Source organism: Sceloporus occidentalis, unplaced genomic scaffold, assembly GCF_023333645.1.
Source record: "Sceloporus occidentalis isolate IW3139 unplaced genomic scaffold, rSceOcc1.0.p SCAF_7, whole genome shotgun sequence".
Taxonomy (NCBI): domain Eukaryota; kingdom Metazoa; phylum Chordata; class Lepidosauria; order Squamata; family Phrynosomatidae; genus Sceloporus; species Sceloporus occidentalis.
Genome location: NW_028316987.1, coordinates 3,156,756 through 3,175,588, shown reverse-complemented (window position 1 = coordinate 3,175,588; position 18,833 = coordinate 3,156,756). Strand labels below are relative to the sequence as shown.

The following is an 18,833-nucleotide window of genomic DNA, read 5'->3' as shown; positions in this document are numbered from 1 at the left end:
TTTACCAGCATCTTTGGAGAAAGATGCCAGCCACAGATGCTGGTGAAACATCAGGAATAAACTCTTCTAGAACATGGCCACATAGCTCAAAACCCCCACAAAAAAACCTATGGAATTCATGGTGTTGCCATAAGGTCAACAGGGGACTTGAAGGCACACACACACACACACACACACACAGAGAGAGCACTAGGGATAAGTCACGCTAGGTAATGTGATAATTCATTATCCTGATTCAAATCTCTACAAAACAACTCAAATTTCTGCTTTGGCCACTCCTTTCTCCTTCCAGCCTTATCCCAGTGACACCATCTCTTCAGTGTTTTAAAGGGACACAGGCAAACAACAATGGCCTGTTTCTGCCCAAATGCAGTTGTTTGGGGAGTAGTGATGTCATCCCATTTAGGGTATCACCTGGTGCGGTCCGCAAACTCCGTACACCCCCAATGATGCCCCTGCTTGGAAATGCTACTTTTTTTGGATGAACCCTGCCAGAATTCTCCTGAGTAGAGGATTCCGGGATTCACAGTCTTAAAAAAGTGTCTTTTCCAAAGTGCATGACCTAGACAGTCTTCAGTTTCTGGTACCGTTTCAGAGAAGTGGAAAGATGAGCAGGTTGGCAGAGGCCTAGGTAGCTACACAGGCACAAAATGAGAGGGAGCAACAGAACATTTCATTACTGACCTTCTTCTCTGGGACCTCATCCCCTTCTGTGGAGCTGACACTGTCTCTCAAGCGGGACCGGGATGGACGTTGCCGCCTGCCCTTGGCCGAAAGCTGGGCTCGAGCCTTCTGCAAGCTGCTGTCCAGTCTCTGGGTCTCTGGAATCACATCATTAAAATCTGGGAGTGAAAGAGAGAAACGGGAAGGATGGCCATGGGCAACAGAACAGGGTGCGGGGGGGGGGGGCAGAGAAAAAGCAGGCAAGAAAGAAAGAGTGCGTGAGAGAGAGAGAGTACAGCAGAAGATGGCACAAGGAAGGAAAGTAAGAATCACAGGAGGAAGTATAGAACGCAGAGCAGTAAAAGGCATAAAAAAGTGTGCCAAGTGACAGGGGCAACAAAAAAGTGGGCAGCAGGGAGGAGAAACATTTAAAATGAGATGCCCAGAGCATGGACGCAGAGAAGGGTGTGGCAGCATGAAGGGTTAGAAGGGGAGAAGACACAGAGAAAGTGTTCAGAGAGGAGAGGAACACCCATCATCCCACATCACCCTTTCAAATGCAAGATCAGAAACTAGAGGTGTCCTCCCATGACAAATAGGATATGTTTGGGGTAGATGTAATAAAATTGCTCCTGACACATGACGACTCCTTGTGTAGTGAGCCACTGTATAGATATGTCTGTTCTCTCCATGCACCATAAACATCTTTCTTGCATACCTTCCTCATACCAAAAGTACATGGTCTCTGGATGAGACCCTACATCAACTCAGTGTAGTGTAAACATCTGTGAGCAGTCACATTATCCTGGCATTACTGAACCCCAATACAAAATACAAATGGGGTACAAATATGTGGATAATTGATCAATGTGCATGGTCAGCAGCCTGTCACACAAACACAATGTACATCACACAGAGGCAATAAGCATTCACATGTGTACTTTAATGTGTTACTGCATATGTAATGGTTCCACATACAGTAGTCTGCTACCATCACTTGGACACTAAATCTGTAGATGTTGTCTGCAAGATTCATTTGCATGTGTCACACACTTATGCCTGCAAATGTCATCTACAGGATTCTGGCCAATATGTCTTTTGCCTGGTCAAATTCATTTTCAGAGATGTTCCCAGGGCCCAATTTCAGTGATGAGCAGGGCAAAGTAGAAAAAACTGGGATCAAAAACAGAGCATATTTTAGCCTAAGGCTTCCTCAGTAACACACTCAGGAGAACTATTTCAACAATTTTAAGCAAGAAAGGAAATCCCACACAAACTGAGGGACCCTTTCGGACGGAGAAAAGGCAAGGCGGGGGGAAGAGGACTGGGCACGTGACCCAGGCCTCTCCTCCCCAGCCTTTTCCTCCGCCCAAACAGGCTCCAAGGGGCCCTTTCGGGCGAAGGAAAGGGAAGCCGGGAGGAAGACTGGGCATGTGACCCAGGCCTCTCCTCCCTGGGCCTTTCCTCCGAGGGGCCCTCCGAGACAGCGGGAGGCCCGAAAATGGCACGGAGGAGGAGGCGTGGACACGCTCGTGTCTGTTTCTCCTTCCCCAGGGCCCGTGCCTGGTGAAATGGCGTCGTGTGTCACTTCCGGCACATGTGCCATAGGTTCGCCATCACGGCCCCAGAACATGGCTCTGGTGCATTTTCCTCCTTTTCAGCCGTGTGTGTCATCTCAACAGGTAGGGTTCAAAATGGAGTGGGGCCATTTCTTTTAGCCTGTGCAGACACCCCCATAATCCTGAATTACACATAAGCTTTGAAAACTATGTTTTTTTTAGAGTTTCTTGCAGTGGCAAGAAGTTGGCAGCATGAGCGTTCATAGACTATGCATCTGATGAAGTAGACTGAAGTCTAGAAAAGCTCATGCTGCCAACTTCTTTCTTTCAGTTAGTTTCAAAAACGCTACAAGATCTCTCTACATAACCATCCTCCTTGTCTCTGTTGTCCTGATTTATACCAAGAAACTGGAAGTCTTCAGTGAATCACAAGTGTGACATTTCAGATTTTGAAACTGGCCTGTTTTGATGGATTAAATGAACTAATGTGGTTTATGCAACATTTACTAATTTGGCAGCAAGCCACCAAAAACATACTGTCCAATGTTTATTCCTCCTCATCTGATATTATCTAATGTTGACATTCACTGCAATTTGGCTGTCAAAAGAACGGACTGCTACCAGTCAGATACCATCAAATGCTGACTGTAATGTATCCTTCTCCCTCTCTCACATACATATATATTTGCTTATGACAGAGGCCATGCAGCACAACATACAGCTGCTCAGAAGTAAGTCTTATAGAATTCACTATATCATTCTCTCCCAGGTAAATCTTCATGAATTACATGCCACAGCTTGCATCTAAAATGTATCTCAAGAATACATCTTTAGAAGTGGATTTCAGTCCATGACAGCTGCATGGAAATAAATCACTTAATCTTAAAGGTACCACAAGACTCCTCTCTTTCTATTGTTGTTGTTGTGTGCCTCCTAGTCATTTTTTAATAATGGCGACTAAGGCAGACCTATCACAAGATTTTTGTGGCAGATTTAGTCAGAGGAGGTTTTCCATGGCCTTCCTTTGAGGCTGAGAGAGTGTGTCTTGCCCAAGGTCACTCAATGAGTTTCCAGGCCCAAGCAGGGATTCAAACCCTGGTCTACAACACTCAAGCTATACTCCATGCTGGCTATTTTCGTTCTATATTAAAATATTATAAAAACAAATATGTCTGGCATCCTATTGGTGAATTATGATCACAACTCACTTTTTTGGCCGTTGTGGAGGATGGTCTGTTCTGACCACACAATGACCACCTAGTAAGCAGTGCAACCCCAACATGTTATGTCTGTGTTGTCTTAAAGCAGGAGGATAGCTATGTCCAGATATTTTCCCATAGCTGGATGTGCTGCAAGGATGCCATCTGCATGCACATCTAAAAGACTCTAAGAAGTACCAGTTAATTCCTGTTGCAGTGTGTCCAGCTAAAGGAAAATAGCTGGTAATGTCTCCACAGATTCTTTCACCCTCTGTCAGCACAGAAATGACCATGTTGGAGGAGCAATGGTACTTACAAGGTGGGTTTTGAGGGTTTGCATTGGAAGATGTAGCTATACAATAAATGTCTGTCTCCTGATGCAAGATCTTGGCCTGTTTCCCCCACTCCCCTCTTTTTTGTACTGAAAAAGAGCTGTATGGTTATCCTTTTGGCAATTGCTCTCACGTATCTGCACACTGCATGGCAAACTCCCACACAGATGGTACTTCTTTTTCATTCACATCTGCATAATCTCTTTTTTCACACACAAATATACATGGGAGACAACAGGAAATGTGTGGCCCTCCTAATGTTGGACTGCAGTTCCCATGACACCTCACCACTGCTGGTGCCATTGGCTAGGACTGATGAGAACTCCAATCCCACAATATTTGGAGGGCCACATGTTCTCCAGCCCTGAAGTAGGCATTGTAAAATTTAAAACATGGAAACAGAATGTGAAGAAAAGGGTAAGCATTGCTCCAGTTCTTGAAGGCTTCCAGATGGTGTTGAACACTGCTCCAAGAGTAGTGACTACCTCCTTCTGCAACAGAATAAAAAGGATGTGTACAGGCACAAACACACCCATATACTTAGGGGTTCAGTTCCAGAGGCCCCCATGGATGGGAAAAATGTGGGAACTCAAGTCCATATTAGTCAATGGGTGGTGATGCGCACACACCCACGTCAGAGTGCCCATAGGTGCATGCCACAATTGGCTAATGTGGGGCCAGACAATCCACATCAGCTCCAATCCATGGATCCACTGATATGGTGGGCCCACTGTATTACAGCCATTTTCTCTGTCATTAGTCATATCCTCACAAATTAATTTTAAAAAAGGGGGGGCTGCCAGACTTTAGGAAGGCCCATGGATTTAATCTACACTTCAGAAATAATGCAGTTGGACGCCGCTAACTGCCATGGCTCAATGCTATGGAATTCTGGGAACTGTAGTTTGTTGTGGCACCAGAGCTCTCTGACAAAGAAGGCTGAATATCTCACCAAACTACAAATCCCGAAATTCCACAGCATTGAGCAGTGTCAAACTGCATTATTTCTGCAATGCATATTAGACTCTAGACATTATCATGCATAAATTACAGTTCTGAGATGAAGCAATTTCTATAGTCTCCCTCTGTGATACATGACCTGACCCCTACTCCCCCCCCATACAACTGCACAGTAGTCCCATCTCCCTCGCCATTTGCTATCTGTGCTCATGCACCATTGCAACAGCACCTTCCCTGCATACAGAACAGCCAAAGACAATCATACCTCATGAATTGTTAATTCAAATCAGCTCAGCAACTCTGGCAAGAGTGCACACAGCATGCATGGGTGTGAGTTTGTATGAGTGTGTGTGTGTGTGTGTGTGTGTGTGTGTGTGTGTGTATAGCCAGGCGTATAACTGAGTGTCTCCTGGGTGTTGAAAGTCAGCCACCGCTTAATTGACTACACAGACACGCTGGGAGTGGGAAGCAAGGAACATCGATATCGGAGGGCATGAAATATCAGCAGGCAAAGCCAGAGTGTTGGGAGTGAGTGTCTCTGTGTATACAAACACCACCTTGTTTTGAAATGACAAATGCAGAGGTTTGTGCTGTGTCAGTATTCTGTCATGGAACTTTTGCTCTCTACATCCCAGATATCTGAAGCCTGGCTTGTTACTCCATGGTGAGAATTCTAAACATGCTCAGAGATATCCTCATAATACAGAAAATATACTTCCGCATTTATGGGATTATCTTATATGGACACTGACTTGAAAATCCTATGTGATGAAGGTAAAGAATCAATTAGTTGGGTTAAAAAGGTCAAGTAGCCTTTAGAATAAATTCCCAGAGATAGAGGAAAGGTAGTAGAGAAAGTAGTAAGTAAGTGAAAGAAGGTAAGAGAAAGTGTATGTGATAGTTGGAAGGTTTCATGGAGGGAATGAAGATAGAAAGAAATATAAGAGAAAGAAAGGAATTAATATAGACTTATAGATTTAAGGACAAGCTTATTGCGAGTAATAAATAGAATGTTTGAAGAAGAAGGTGAATAATTTGAATAGTATAAAGGAAGGTAAAAGTAGAGGGAAATGTGGGTTAGAAGGATATAAATCATAATGAAACTGGGAAAGATCCAAAGACTAATTTGATCAATTAATTCATATCTATTGGTTATTGGTTTTAAAATGAATTTGAATGATTATAAAATCTTTAGATAATGAAAGGTATAATAGCAAAATTAAATTGAATGCAATTGAATGAGTATCACAAATGTGTGTTTTTTTGTTTTGTTATACATGTTAAATGTCACTGTTTTGTGTTTGTTTGTTTTCTTCTAATGATGTTGTTAGATTTGTTATGTGTGTTATGAAAATCACTTAATAAAAATATTTAAAGAAAAAAGAAAATCCTAGCACCTGGTGGTGCTTCAAAGGGATGCCATTCAAGCAAGTTCAGCTCTCCATCTTGTAGGGTAATTTAAGTTTCCCAAGGCTTCAGCCTCTGGTAAGGAAACAAAAATATTTAAATATCAAAAATATCAAAGCCAAGTCTGTTAGAGTCTGACTTTAAATTAGCAGAGTTGCAGAAATGTGCCTTTGTCTAACTATGCTTCACTAAGAACTGACTCAAAAACAACACAAGCAGCTTGCAGTGAAAACAAAAGTTTACTAATGGCTTTACTCTATATATGCATAGAAGCAATATCCTAGCAAGTGAATAGTGCAGCTAGAGAAAAAATTATCCCACCAAAGAAAAGTGAGAGAGGAAGAAGATGAAAAACCAACAGTTCAGGAGAAAATCTTTTAGTGTGAGAACGTTAGTTTCCCTAAACGTCGGACTGACTAGATCACATGGTTAGTTTGAATGAGAGAGGGGGGGATCCCTATGTATCTAAGGAGGGGGAAAGAATACAAAAATCTTCAACATGCTTCCCCTGGACTCAGTCCTTACAATCCATTTTGGTTAGTGCAAGCAGAACCTCTGGGAGCTGTAGTTCTGCATCTTGCCAATTTTCCATGTTAAATTTAGCGACTCCAATTTCAGCCACAGATGCTGGTGAAATGTCAGGAACAAACTCTTCTAGAACATGGCCACATAGCCCGAAAAACCCACAAAAAACTATAGACTCCAAATTTGTTCTTATGTGCAAGAACTGAAACTTTTAGAAGTGTTTCTGCCACTGAGGGAGACTACGAGGCTGTGAGCATATTATTCGATGGCTTTTCACATTTGGGGATGGTTTTATAAATATTATAGTTGGATAAAATTCTATTCTGTGCAAATGAACATTTATGTGCAAAAAAACCAGCAACCCCATAGCGTTTCATGTAAATGCAACCTATTTCAAGCAAAACAAATGAACAAATCAGAATGAATAAGGCCATTATCCAGTTGGGAAGTAACATAGAAACCTAGAATCTTATTGCTGTAAGGAAGCACATAGATTACCTAGTCCAATCTTCTGCCCTGTGGAAATATGCCCATCCAACCTCTCTATAAGGCCTCCAAAGATGGAGAGTCTGCCACCCTCTGTAGTAATCTATTCCACTGTCAAACAGCTCTTGAAGTAAAAAAAGTTCTTTCTAATGTTTAGATAAAATTTCTTCCCTTGTTATTTGAATCCATTGGATTGTGTTTCAGTCTCTGAAGCAGCAAAAATATAACCTTGCTTCTTCTAAATGACATCTCTTCAGATATTTAAAGAGAGCTATCATGTCCTCTCTCAGTTTTCTCTTCTCCTAGTTAATCATATCCAGCTGCCTAAGTCAGTCCTCATAAAGTTTGGTTTCCAGATCTTTCACCATTTTGGTCACTCTCCTCTGGATATGTTCCCACTTGTCCACATCCTTCTTGAGTTGTGGTGCCCAGAACTAGACACAGTATTCCATGCGAAGTCCGATCAAAGCAGAATAGACTGACACTACTTCTTCCCTTGACTGGGACACTATACTCCTGTTGAGGCAGCCCAGAACTGAATTGACTTGTTTTGGTTACATCATCACACTGTGTTTAGATTGTTGCCTATTAAGACCCCTAGGTCCTTTTTATATGTAGTGGTTTCAAGCCTGTTGTCACACATCCTATATTTGTGCATTTCATTTTTCCTGCCTAGATATAGTACAGTGGGCCCTCCACATTCGCTGGGGTAAGGGACACAGGACCCCATAAAAGTGGAAAAAATGCAAATTAAAAAAAAACTATTTTTTAAAAAACCTGAGAACATCTGTCTAGGAATCTCTAGTCTAGGTCCTCGAGAGCAATTCTTTGGTAAACTGCTACTGGTGCTGACTACAGAATTGTGTTGGAGAACCTACAAATGCCCAGAGAAGTGTTCTCTCTAGGAATCTCTCTAGATCCTTCAGTGTGACCTCTGGCAGAAGTTGACCATAGAGTCATGCAGCAGGATCTTGAGATTCCTAGAGAGAATATACTAATCAAATCCACAAATAATTAAATCTGTAAAAGCCAAATCCACAAATGTGAAGGGACAACTGTACCTTACATGTATCCCTGTTGAAATTAACTTTGTTAGCTTTGGCCCAGATCTCCAATCTGTCACAGTCCTTCTGAATTCTGATCCTCTCCTCTAGGGTATAAGTTAGTTGTTGTTGTGTGTCTTCAAGTTGTTTCCAACTTAGGGAGGCCCTAAGACAATGAGGTTTTCTCTGTCTGAGAGAGTGTGACTCACCCAGGGTCATCCAGTGGGTTTCCATAGCTGAGCAAGGAAACTGAACCCTGATCTCCAGAGTCATACTCTAGTGCTCAAAACACAGAGGGAATGAGGGAGAGGTAAAGGGAAGGCGTATCTATACATACATAGACACATACTCTTACTGTCTCACACAAAGAGACACATAATATAGGAGAGGAGGAGCATAAACCTTCAAAAATAGACCACTAAATATTGCTTCCTCTAAACACACACACATAGGCGAAGCCTGGTGTAACCATGAGAGTGCTGGACTAAGGATGAGAGAACATGCTAATGTGAATTTCCTACTCACTTGTGAAGCTTAACAGGTGACCTTGAGCTAGACATTAATTCTCATCCTACTCCACCTCATAAAGCTCTTGTGAGCATTAAAAATGTGGGGCAAACCATACATGGCACCATATATCACCTACTTGAGGAAAAGCGGGATATAGTGTAAATGCAATAATAATGTGGCATAGCCACTCTCTCACTTTATATGTTAATGTGTCTGGGGGTAAGACTCTAGCTCACTTGGTAGGAGACTCACTTTGCATGCATAAAATCTCCAGCTGAAAGATCACCTAGCCAGTAATGGATTTAGTGCAGTCCTAAACTCTAGAGACCAAGGTTCAAATCCCTGCTCAGCCATGAAAACTCATTGGGTGTCTCTGGGCAAGTCACACTCTCTTAGCCTCAGAGGAAGGCAAAGGAAAGCAACCCCCCTCTGAACAAATCCTGCCAAGAAAACCCCATGGCAGGTCCACCTTAGGGTCATTGTCAGTCAGAAGTGACTTGAAGGGACAAAACAACAACAAATGGGGAAGGTCCTTGGCTGTCTGGCATCCCAGACACCTGCCACTAATCAAAATAGCTGATAACTGGCTGGATGGACAAATGGTTTGCTCTTTTATAAGGCACCTTCCCATTTTCCTAGAAGAGTCTGAGATGGAAGTCTGTGGGCACTGAAAAGAGAGGGGGAATATCACACAAGGAAAGAATGATGCTGGGTCCTGGTTTGACATAGAAACTGGATTGTGAGCATTGTAGTCCAAAATAGAAACTTTTCCACACTCTGGCCTGGGACAGACTGCTGAGAAACGTCAGCCTGCCGGTGCCTGTTTTTTCTCCTCAGGGACGGTGCAGTCCCCAAACAGCGCACCGTCACTGCAGAGCAAAAAGAACCCGATATTTTCAGGTTCTTTCTATGGCACCACAGTGACGTCACGAGTGCGCCACTGGCACACTCGTGACGTAAGCGCCACGCAGCACTATGCAGACACCGCATGGTGCTTATGTCATAATGGCAGCACCCCGTGTACATGGGATGCTGCCATTGTAACGGCGCCAGTATGTACTAGGGTTAGGGACCGTGCAGTTGCTGCGCAGTCCCTCACCCTAGTATCAGCCCTGGTACGCTGCTTATTGGCGGTATGTACTAGGCCTCTGTTTTGGATGGTTGTGCAGAAGAGGCTTGTGTGGTTCTTATTTTTTCTTTTCTTTTAAGGATGTTATTATTTTTTAGACACCAAGTGCAAACAAGCGTGGATGATCATCTGAAATCTAAATCCTAGCCTCCTTCTCTCTGCCCTCAAATGCCAGGCTTGTGAGCTCAAAAGCAGAGTAATGGAAAATGCCCAGCAGGCAGCAGTAGGCATCCAGCCAGCCCTATCAGAAGCCACTACTGAGCAGTCAAACTCCTAGATCTTCAGTGAGTAGCTGGGGACCCAGGAAGGCAAAGTCAGCTTTCTTTTCTCAACTGCAGAAATGCAGCTACAGGAAGGTGCTTTCCCTGCTACTTCTCCATTGCTAGCCAGTAAATGGCCATGGCAGCTTTGGTGCTTGAAAACTGCCTAGGGGAAGTGGGAGACATTGCCCAAGTAGATAGTGATTCCCTTCTTCCTCAACATCCAGAAAAAGACATACATTGAAAGCAATGTTAGCTTCCACCTGTGTATGTCATCAACAGGATTCCAGGCACAGGCTGCAATGCAACATCCCTTCTACATATCATGCATAGCTGCATATGGAGATATGTTGCACCAACTCTATGCAATTGTCATGCAAAACAGCAACATTGTGCAACACATTCAAAGACTGATTGCCATTGTGCAATGCACAATGAGCAACAGCAATACACAATGTGAAACTACAATGTGTATTTGTCATATGCAAAGTTGCTATATGTACAACTGTCCTTCCACCACAGTCAGCAGAATATATCCATAATGCTATGACGAATAATTCACCCCAACATGTGCATGCATATGTCACTGACAGAATGCAAAACCTGGGGTGCATCCACACTGTAGAAATAATTCAGTTTGACACCGCATTAACTGTCATGTCTCCAGCCTATAGGGTTCCTTGGATGTATAGTTTTGTGAGATAACAACTTTCTATGGCAGAGAAAGATAAAGACTTTGTAAAACTACTAATCCTATGATTCCATAGGATGGAGGTACAACACTTGGAGCTTTAGCTGATTGGTGTAGCAATATGATAGTAGTGACTCTGAGCACACACCGAATGTCGCCTTCACCACAGACAATTCCCAAAGATTAAAAGAGAATGACACTATGGAAAAGGTATGGTTTATGAATGCCTCCCCCTGCTTCTCTCCAACATTTAGAAACACCCCTTATAGTCAACACTGTAGGAAGGTTCAACATGATTCAGTTTAGATGGCAACCACTGGGTGGAGTGGGATGAAATCAGGAATCACAAGGAGCTTACCAAAAACCTCATCTGCATCTTGGAGTTTGGAGGAAGACATAATGAAGTAAATCTGTGAAAACAGAGAGAGAGAAAGAGAGAGAGATATTGAAACAACAGTCAGGACTATAAACATATCTAATCTTAAGAGAAAGAGATGGACCAATTGTAGAATTCCGGACCCTGCAAACAGAGTATCTCTTGTACCCATTTACCATTACATATTTCAGAAACCTCATCTTGCTTTATTTAAATATCACTCTCTCATAAAACTTTTTTAAAGAAACCAAATAAAGAAAAGTTGAAGTCTTTCAACCAGCTCTTATTATTTGACCAAGTAGCTCAACTTCTACAATACCAAACCTTCCAAATATCTCCATGTGGAATGGACAATCCCTATTAATCCTCTGTTGTCCCACTTTTTCAGCTGCTTTTAAAATGTCCCGGTTTCTCTCCTCTCCTCCCACTTTCTCCCTTTATCTACAGGTTACTTCAATTGCTGCAAACTGAGTTCAAAGTACAAAAAAAGTTTGCACTCGCTTAACTCTGAGGAGAGGAGAGAGGCAGAATCTTCCTATTCTCTGCAAATTCAGGGCAAAGCAACCTGCTGCAGCCTCTCCTGACTTATCTATTCTTCTTTATTAATAACTTTTGCCATCTGTTCTCTTGAGGGGGGGGGGTGCAACATATAAATCTTATTTGTTGGTTTATTTCTTATACTTTTAGATCACCCAGTAAGCTAAGCATCTTTGATGGGGTATAGATAAATGAAAAACATCAAATACAAAATAAGAACAAACCAACAACAAAACAGTATTTTCTAAAACCCAAATTAAAAGCGGCAGCAACCAGATACTCACAGAGAAGGGAAATAAATGCAATTTATTACTACTATCTATTATAGTTAGTTCTGTTAAAATATAACCAAAGCAGAACCAGCAACAAAAAATAAAAATTCAAAAAATCAGCAAGTTCTAAAAAGGATGAAAGTGGGTCTTAAGATGCCTTCCTTTAGGCATCCAAATACCATGAAACATTATTCCTCCTACCACCCTAAATGGTATCTTTATGTTTTCCTCACTTTCAGCTGCTGGTTTGATGGGGTGGGTACAGATGAGGAAAGAAGGCAAGTGGGATGCAAACTTATTAGCAAAATTGATTTGAATATACCATCCTAATGACGCTCACATCTTCTCTCCCTGGGCTGTTTGCATTGTTCAGTTTCCATTCTTGCATTGCAACAATCTGTTCCTCAACAGGGCCTTGAGAACAGCTGACACCTGCCTAGTCAACTACTCTGACACCCATCAGTTTGTGTGTGTCTCTGTCTCTGTGTGTGTGGATGAAGAGGAGGTGGTGGAAGCAATCCTCCGCATCTAACCCCACCCCCTGGCTTGACACAAAAGCGATGTGCATTTCCTAGGGCTGATGGGAAAAGCCAGAGATCAAATGAGTCTGGCAGAAGGCGAGAGTGAGAAAAGGCCCATACATCTCCGCTGACAGATAACTATTGCTTAGGCCTACCTGCCAGGAAAATAAGATGACCCAATGTGTACATGGGAAAAGGGTGAGGAAGAGGGGGGTGGACAAAGGAGGATAAGGAGAGCTGTAAATACAGAAAGAGAGATACTGATGGGGGTGGTGGTGGAATAAAAGCTCCGTAAAAAGATCTGCTTGTTCATTTGATTTTACATGGTCTAGAAGAGAGAGAGAGAGAGACAAGTTGAAGTCTATTAAATACTTTCTTAGCAAAAAACTAAACAAAAACAAGATCCTCTGCATCTTTCTAACTGAGCATTCTGGATCTGGATGTTACTATCAAGACCAATCTAGATTGGAAAGGGTTATCTTATATATACAAGGATATAACCGCGACAATAATAATTGCAGAGGTCCATGATACCCGCCAAATGTCAGTTGTTTCTATAATCTGTCTGTCTGTTTCTCTCTCACACACATCAGTTCCAGTCCAGAAAACTGAGGGACCAGCCTGTTTCTCTATCATGGTTGCTCCCATACAATAATGGTGCTGAATGCATGTCACAGGGACTTATAGGGAACCCTATAGAACAAGGGTAGGCAACTAGAGTGGCTCCAGGGGACACTGTTCTGACCCTAGGATCTTCTGGGAAGTTGCAGTCACTCCCCAAAATGATTTTTAAAAAGTCTCTACTCTGCCCAACTTTGTTACAGGGAATATACCTGGTGTTGTGTGTGCATTGTATGATATTATTCTTAGAAAAAGCCTTTTGTCTCTCATGTGACAAGCATCTTATCACAGGCACATCTGAGAGCAGAAGTGCCCAGAGAAGCTCACTTCTGCCTGCCATTGGCTGGATCAGAGTGGCCATGTTAGCTGTCAAGAGAGGGAGACTTTCTGATAATCTTTTCCTCCTTTTTTTAAAAATAAATATTTTAATAAACCTATTATTGTATAACCAACAAAAAATTAAAAACCAGACATTTAAACTATATATATCTATATATATAGATATATAGATATATATGATAAAGGTAACTTTAAAAACTAACCCCCACTCTGCAAAACTATGAAACTACTCCTCCCTCTACAAAACACAGACAAACAAGGGAAACAGTAGCTTTCCATCTTTTTAGCTTCTTTTTCCTCTTCTCTCCCACGCTTTTGACATCCCCAAGTATTTGATGAGAGAAGGAAGAACGCAGAAATGAAAAGCGGAAAGGGAAAGGAAGAGGTTCTGGGAACACTGGTGGTGATATACGTATGGAAAAACAAAATGGGGAAAGGAGATTTGGAAAAGGGAAAATCAGGAGAAAGGCAAATTATAGTCTGAAAAGAGAAAGGGGAAATGGATGCATGGGATTTAAATCCTCAGTTCAGGGAAAGGCAAGAGGGACAGTAGGAAAAAAGATTAACTGGGCCAGGATAAGACAGCTCTCTCTCTCTCTCTCTCTCTCTCTCTCATGATGAAATTGGTCACTCAAATCCAAGACTTGTATGTGTGTTGGGTGTGCATGCAAAAAAAGCAAACTGCTGTCCAAGAGTCCAACTGTGTGTTGCGTTTCTCTACTCCACCCTTCCACTAAGCTCTAGGGCAGCAGTGCAGCCTCAGAACAACTGTGTATGGCTCATTCAGCTAAAAGAGAAAAGGCCACCAAGGGGATGCTCTCATGGAGCAGGGATTTGAACCTGGCCCTTCCACATGGAAGCCAAATGCTGTAGATACTGCACCATGTCTTCCTCACCTCTGAACTCCTTGTAAAACGGAAGGAGAGGGAGACACCAACTACCTGCTCAACATCTCCTCCACTCTTGGAACAAGACCACAGAACCAAGTGGAAGGAGAAAGAAAGCAACCACAAGCTTTAAAAATACAGTTGGAATGGCTAACTTAAGAAGCGTGGAAAGGAACATGGATAAATAACTGCAATCTTAAGCAGATCTGTGGCAGAGATGGGAGGGATGTAGGATAAAACTCCATTCAATTTAATGGGCTTCGGTGCTGACTCAACATACTTGTAATGGTGCTCTGTATTAAATACATGCAAACAAGTATATGTTACTAGGAAAGATGGATCAGTAGACTCAAGGAAGAGACAGGAAATCATTCATTCACAGAGATTCAGAAGGAAAGGAAGAACTTGTACAAAATGTTCTCCCCATTTCAAGAGAGCCAAATCTTTCAAGTGAAATGAGATAAGAATTGCAAACTATTTAATGCACAGAAATGATCTTTTTTAAAGGTCTTTTAATACACAAATCTGCACAGCCATGGGCACTCCTGTGCAATATATATATATATTTCCCTTGTTTCCTGGCTTGGCTGTACTGCATGGCCTTTGATTATTTATTTTAAAAGGATGTACGGTTATTTAAAAATCTCCCACTCAATCCATTTTGTCTCTGTTTTCCTTCCTGATGCCGTTTGGAAGCAATTCTGCAACTAGACTTTATCCTGGTGGGGATCAGATGCAAAGCAGAAGGTGGGGAAAGCAGTTTAAAAGGGTCAAAGGGGGTCATTGAATCGATGGATTGTGTGTGTGTGTGTGTGTGTGTGTGTGTGTGTAAAGGAAAATCTCAAATCATACTGTCATGGCTAAGTTTCCAGGCCAAATATGCCCAGGGATCTTGCACCTCCGTGGAGACTAAAAGATCCCTTTGCAACAAGATCCCTTTGCAGACTTATTTTCCAGACTAGCAGGGCTATCTCTTTGAATTCTTCCAGGCCAAGAAAGAGCCATAAAAACTGGGGAAGCATCATGAAGGGAAGGGGCCACCTGGGAAGCTAAGGGCCCAGATTCTAATTCATCCATTCATTGTACCACTGCAAAGGGGATTTCTGGGGTCCCCTTCTCATCCCCCCCCCACCAAGTCCTCTGACCCAAAGGCAACCCTGGGCAAGTGAAAGGGACTAGCCCCCTGAAACCTGGCCCTGCAAACCCAAAAAATCTGCTCCTTTACCTGAGGCTTGGAGGCATCCTCGGAAAACCACCTACATCTCCTTTAGGATCCTTTTTGCTTGCCTTCCCGGGCCATCATCTCCTTCCCCCTCCATCGTTTCTCCGAGGGATCCGATGCTTCAGGGGCCGAGGAGGCTTCTCTGGTCCTTGGGCTGGTCTTTGCATCCAAATTGAAAACCTCAAAGCATCAGGCTGCAGAGAGAAGAGGAGGTAGATCCAGGCCAAGGCTCCCCTGGAGAAGATCGCGGCTCTGCAGGGCGGATTTCTTTATTTTTTGGTTCCCTTCTTCCTCCTCCCTCCCAACCTGGGTTGTGTGCAAGAGAGCAACCTGGGCTTGGGATGCTCCCAGGGAGGGATGCAGGAAAGGATGGAGCGCAAGAGGCGGCGCTGATGGAGTGGTACCCGGAAGCCGCGCTTCCTGCCTTGATTGCCTGCTGCTGCTGCTGAATCCCCTCCCAGATGCTCAGCCTTGCCTTGCCTTGCCTTCTTTGGGAAAATCCCCAGGAGCCCAGGATGATGGTTTGGCTGATGCCAACAAAACACAGGGAGTGGGAGGCAGGGAAGGTTGGAGGAGAAGGGAGGGGGGAAGAATGCCACTAAAATCCACACACACACAATTGTTGTTGTTGTTGTTGTTATTATGATTATTTATACCCAGCCTTCCTCCCAGTATAGGGACACAAGCCTTAGTGATTCCCAGATTCTGGTCTTCCAAGAGTTTTGGACTTCATCCCCCAGAAGCCTCAGCCATCTTGGCCAACGGTCTGGGATTCTGGGACCTGAAGTCCAAAACATCTGGAAAGCCAAAGTTTGGGCATCACTGCAAACTACTTCACTTTGACATTCAGGACCAGTTTTTATTTCCTTGTTTCTTAGTGTAATATAGACCCAAGATATTCTGCTGCCTGATGCATAGCAGCCAACCACCTCCCTAAAATGGATGTGAGTCAGCTCCCAGATGTCTTGGACTTCAGCTCCCAGAAGCCTCAGCCATCTTGCCACTGCTCTGGGATTCTGGGAGCTGAAGTCAAAAACATCTGGAAGGCCATCATTTGGGAATCACTGCATGCTAAACCCCTTCACTTTGGCATTCAGGCCCAGTTTATATTTCCCTTTTCCATAGTGGCAATGCAGACCCAAGATATTCTGCTGCCTGTAGCACAGCAGCCAATCGCCCCTCCAAAATGGTTGTGTGTGTGTGTGGGGGGGGGGGGGCATGTACATGAACACTTCTCTGAAAGTACAAGAAACACATTTGTTGTTGTTTGTTATGGTGATGCAAGGTTTCTTCAGAGGTTTTTTGGTCGTTGCCTTCCTCTGAAGCTGAGAGAGTGTGCCCTGCTCAAGGTCACCCAGTCCTGAAATCCCCAGATAAATAAGCTTTTAAAACAGATTTCTAATCATCTAATTCATATATTAAATCAGTAGATTACCATATTTTAAAGTGCAAAGGGATCTTGTTGCATTCCTCTAAGGCTAAGAGAGTGTGACCTACCCAAGGTCACCCAGTGGGTTTATCACAGGATTTCAAAGAGAGAAACCTGTTATAGTATTTTATTGATGCATTTTGTATGTGTTTTTACCATCTGGGAGAGGTGGGAAAATATAAATATTATTATTATTATTATTATTATTATTATTTTCCACATAAACTGTACAATGTGGTGATGCTCCAAAGATATCTATTTCAGGAGCAGCCCTGAAACACCCAGATAAATAAGCATTTAAACAGAGTTTTAATAATACATTAAAGCAGTAGATTACCATAATTTAAAGTGCAAAGGGATCTTGTCCCATTCCTCTAAAGCTAAGAGAGTGTTACCTGCCTAAGGTCACCCAGTGGGTTTCCATGGCTGAGCAGGGGACTTGAACCCTGGGACCTCCGAGTCCTGGTCCAACACTGGCTTTTAAAGAAATAAATGTATAAATAAAATATATTGGTCATCATGAGAATGGTTGAACAGCCCCATCATCCATACACAACATGATCGATAGGCATGTCAGATGGAAATAGTGTCAGTTGTAGACCAGCACATCTGGAAGCTGTTAGATTTGACAGGCGATTGTCATCAGTCTTCAAGAAGATCAGTTCCTGTTGAAGTCTTATTCATTTCCTGGTTAGAAAGATGTTGTATAAAGCATAGTTGTTGTTTTTTAGGTGGTTCAGGACTTGTACTACAAAGGGTAAAAGACAGCATGGATGTTTAGTCTAAATAAATCGGCAATTTGAAAGGGACATTCATGTATCAGCCCATCCAGATTTTTTTGGGGGAAAGGATTGTTTGGATTCTGCATGTGAACATTCATGGACACTCTCACAGCTATTATTTGCTGCCAAGCCAACTTCAACTCTCATTCAACTCTTTGAATGAGAAACCTCCAAGAGCTTTGTCTTCAACTGCCCTGCTCAGGTCTTGCAAACTCACATCTGTGGCTTTCTTTATTAAATCAATTCACCTGTAGTGCTTTCTCTCTCTTTTCTTATTCCTATATTCCACTTTTACTGAGCAGTGTCATCTTTTCCAGTGAGTCCTGCCATCTCATGATATGTCCAAAGTACAACTGCTTCGGTTTTTCACCTTAGCTTTTTGGAAGTGTTCAGGCCTGATTTGCTCTAGGCCCCATTCATTTGCCTTTTTTTCTTTTGGCTCTCATTGGTATCTATAGAACTCGCCACATTTCAAATGAGTTGATGATTTTCTTCCTGCCAGTTCACTGACACACGTGAATCCTCCCAATTACTTTCCCTACTAACAACTGGGAAAGAACCATCCCTTTGATCGTCAGATAGTGTTACTGTTTTCTTGTCTCTTCCACATCTGGATGTGAATTCAAGTGGTAGGTCATTTTTGGAGCAGCTGGATCTCAGAAACCAGGCAGAGATGGGCTGAGACCAAAGACAAGAAAGTATTTGCTTGCAAGGCAAGGACCTGGTGCTGAATGGACAGCTCCAGGAAATTTGTTTAGCCCAGTCTTATTCTTGTGCAAAAGCATCTCTGCTAACTGGACAGCAAGTTGCCTTAGAGGTGGATTGTCCTGATTTGCCCATTACTATTTTATTCTACGTTATGATGTAGCACTAACAGAAACCTTCTTGTTACTGTTCCCAGTTATGTATCCCTGTATGTCTCTGTGTGTACATGAGTGATTTGGGGGAGGGAGTGTTGGACTACGATTCTGGAGACCAGGATTCAGATCCCTGCTTTGCTGTTAGGCAAGTCACACTCTCTCAGCCTCAGAGGAAGGCAATGGCAAGCCCCTTCTGAATAAATCATGTCAAGAAAACCCCATG

At 42.9% G+C, this 18,833-nt stretch overlaps 1 protein-coding gene across 3 annotated transcripts in view; it reads right to left on the bottom strand.

The window, feature by feature from the left end:
* Positions 1-15,936, bottom strand: part of SAMD14 (sterile alpha motif domain containing 14) — a 31,906-nt gene extending 15,970 nt beyond the window's left edge. The window contains exons 1-3 of one of the 3 annotated variants that reach the window (XM_089531666.1): positions 15,543-15,936; positions 11,123-11,174; positions 685-842 (exon numbers count right to left, since the gene is read on the bottom strand). In XM_089531666.1, the coding sequence (XP_089387792.1) occupies positions 685-842; positions 11,123-11,162 (198 nt within the window). In that variant the 5' untranslated portion in view covers positions 11,163-11,174; positions 15,543-15,936. The remainder of the gene's footprint in view (positions 1-684; positions 843-11,122; positions 11,175-15,542) is intronic. The other 2 variants (XM_089531667.1, XM_089531668.1) reach the window with 2 other exon arrangements.
* Positions 15,937-18,833: the final 2,897 nt, after the last annotated feature.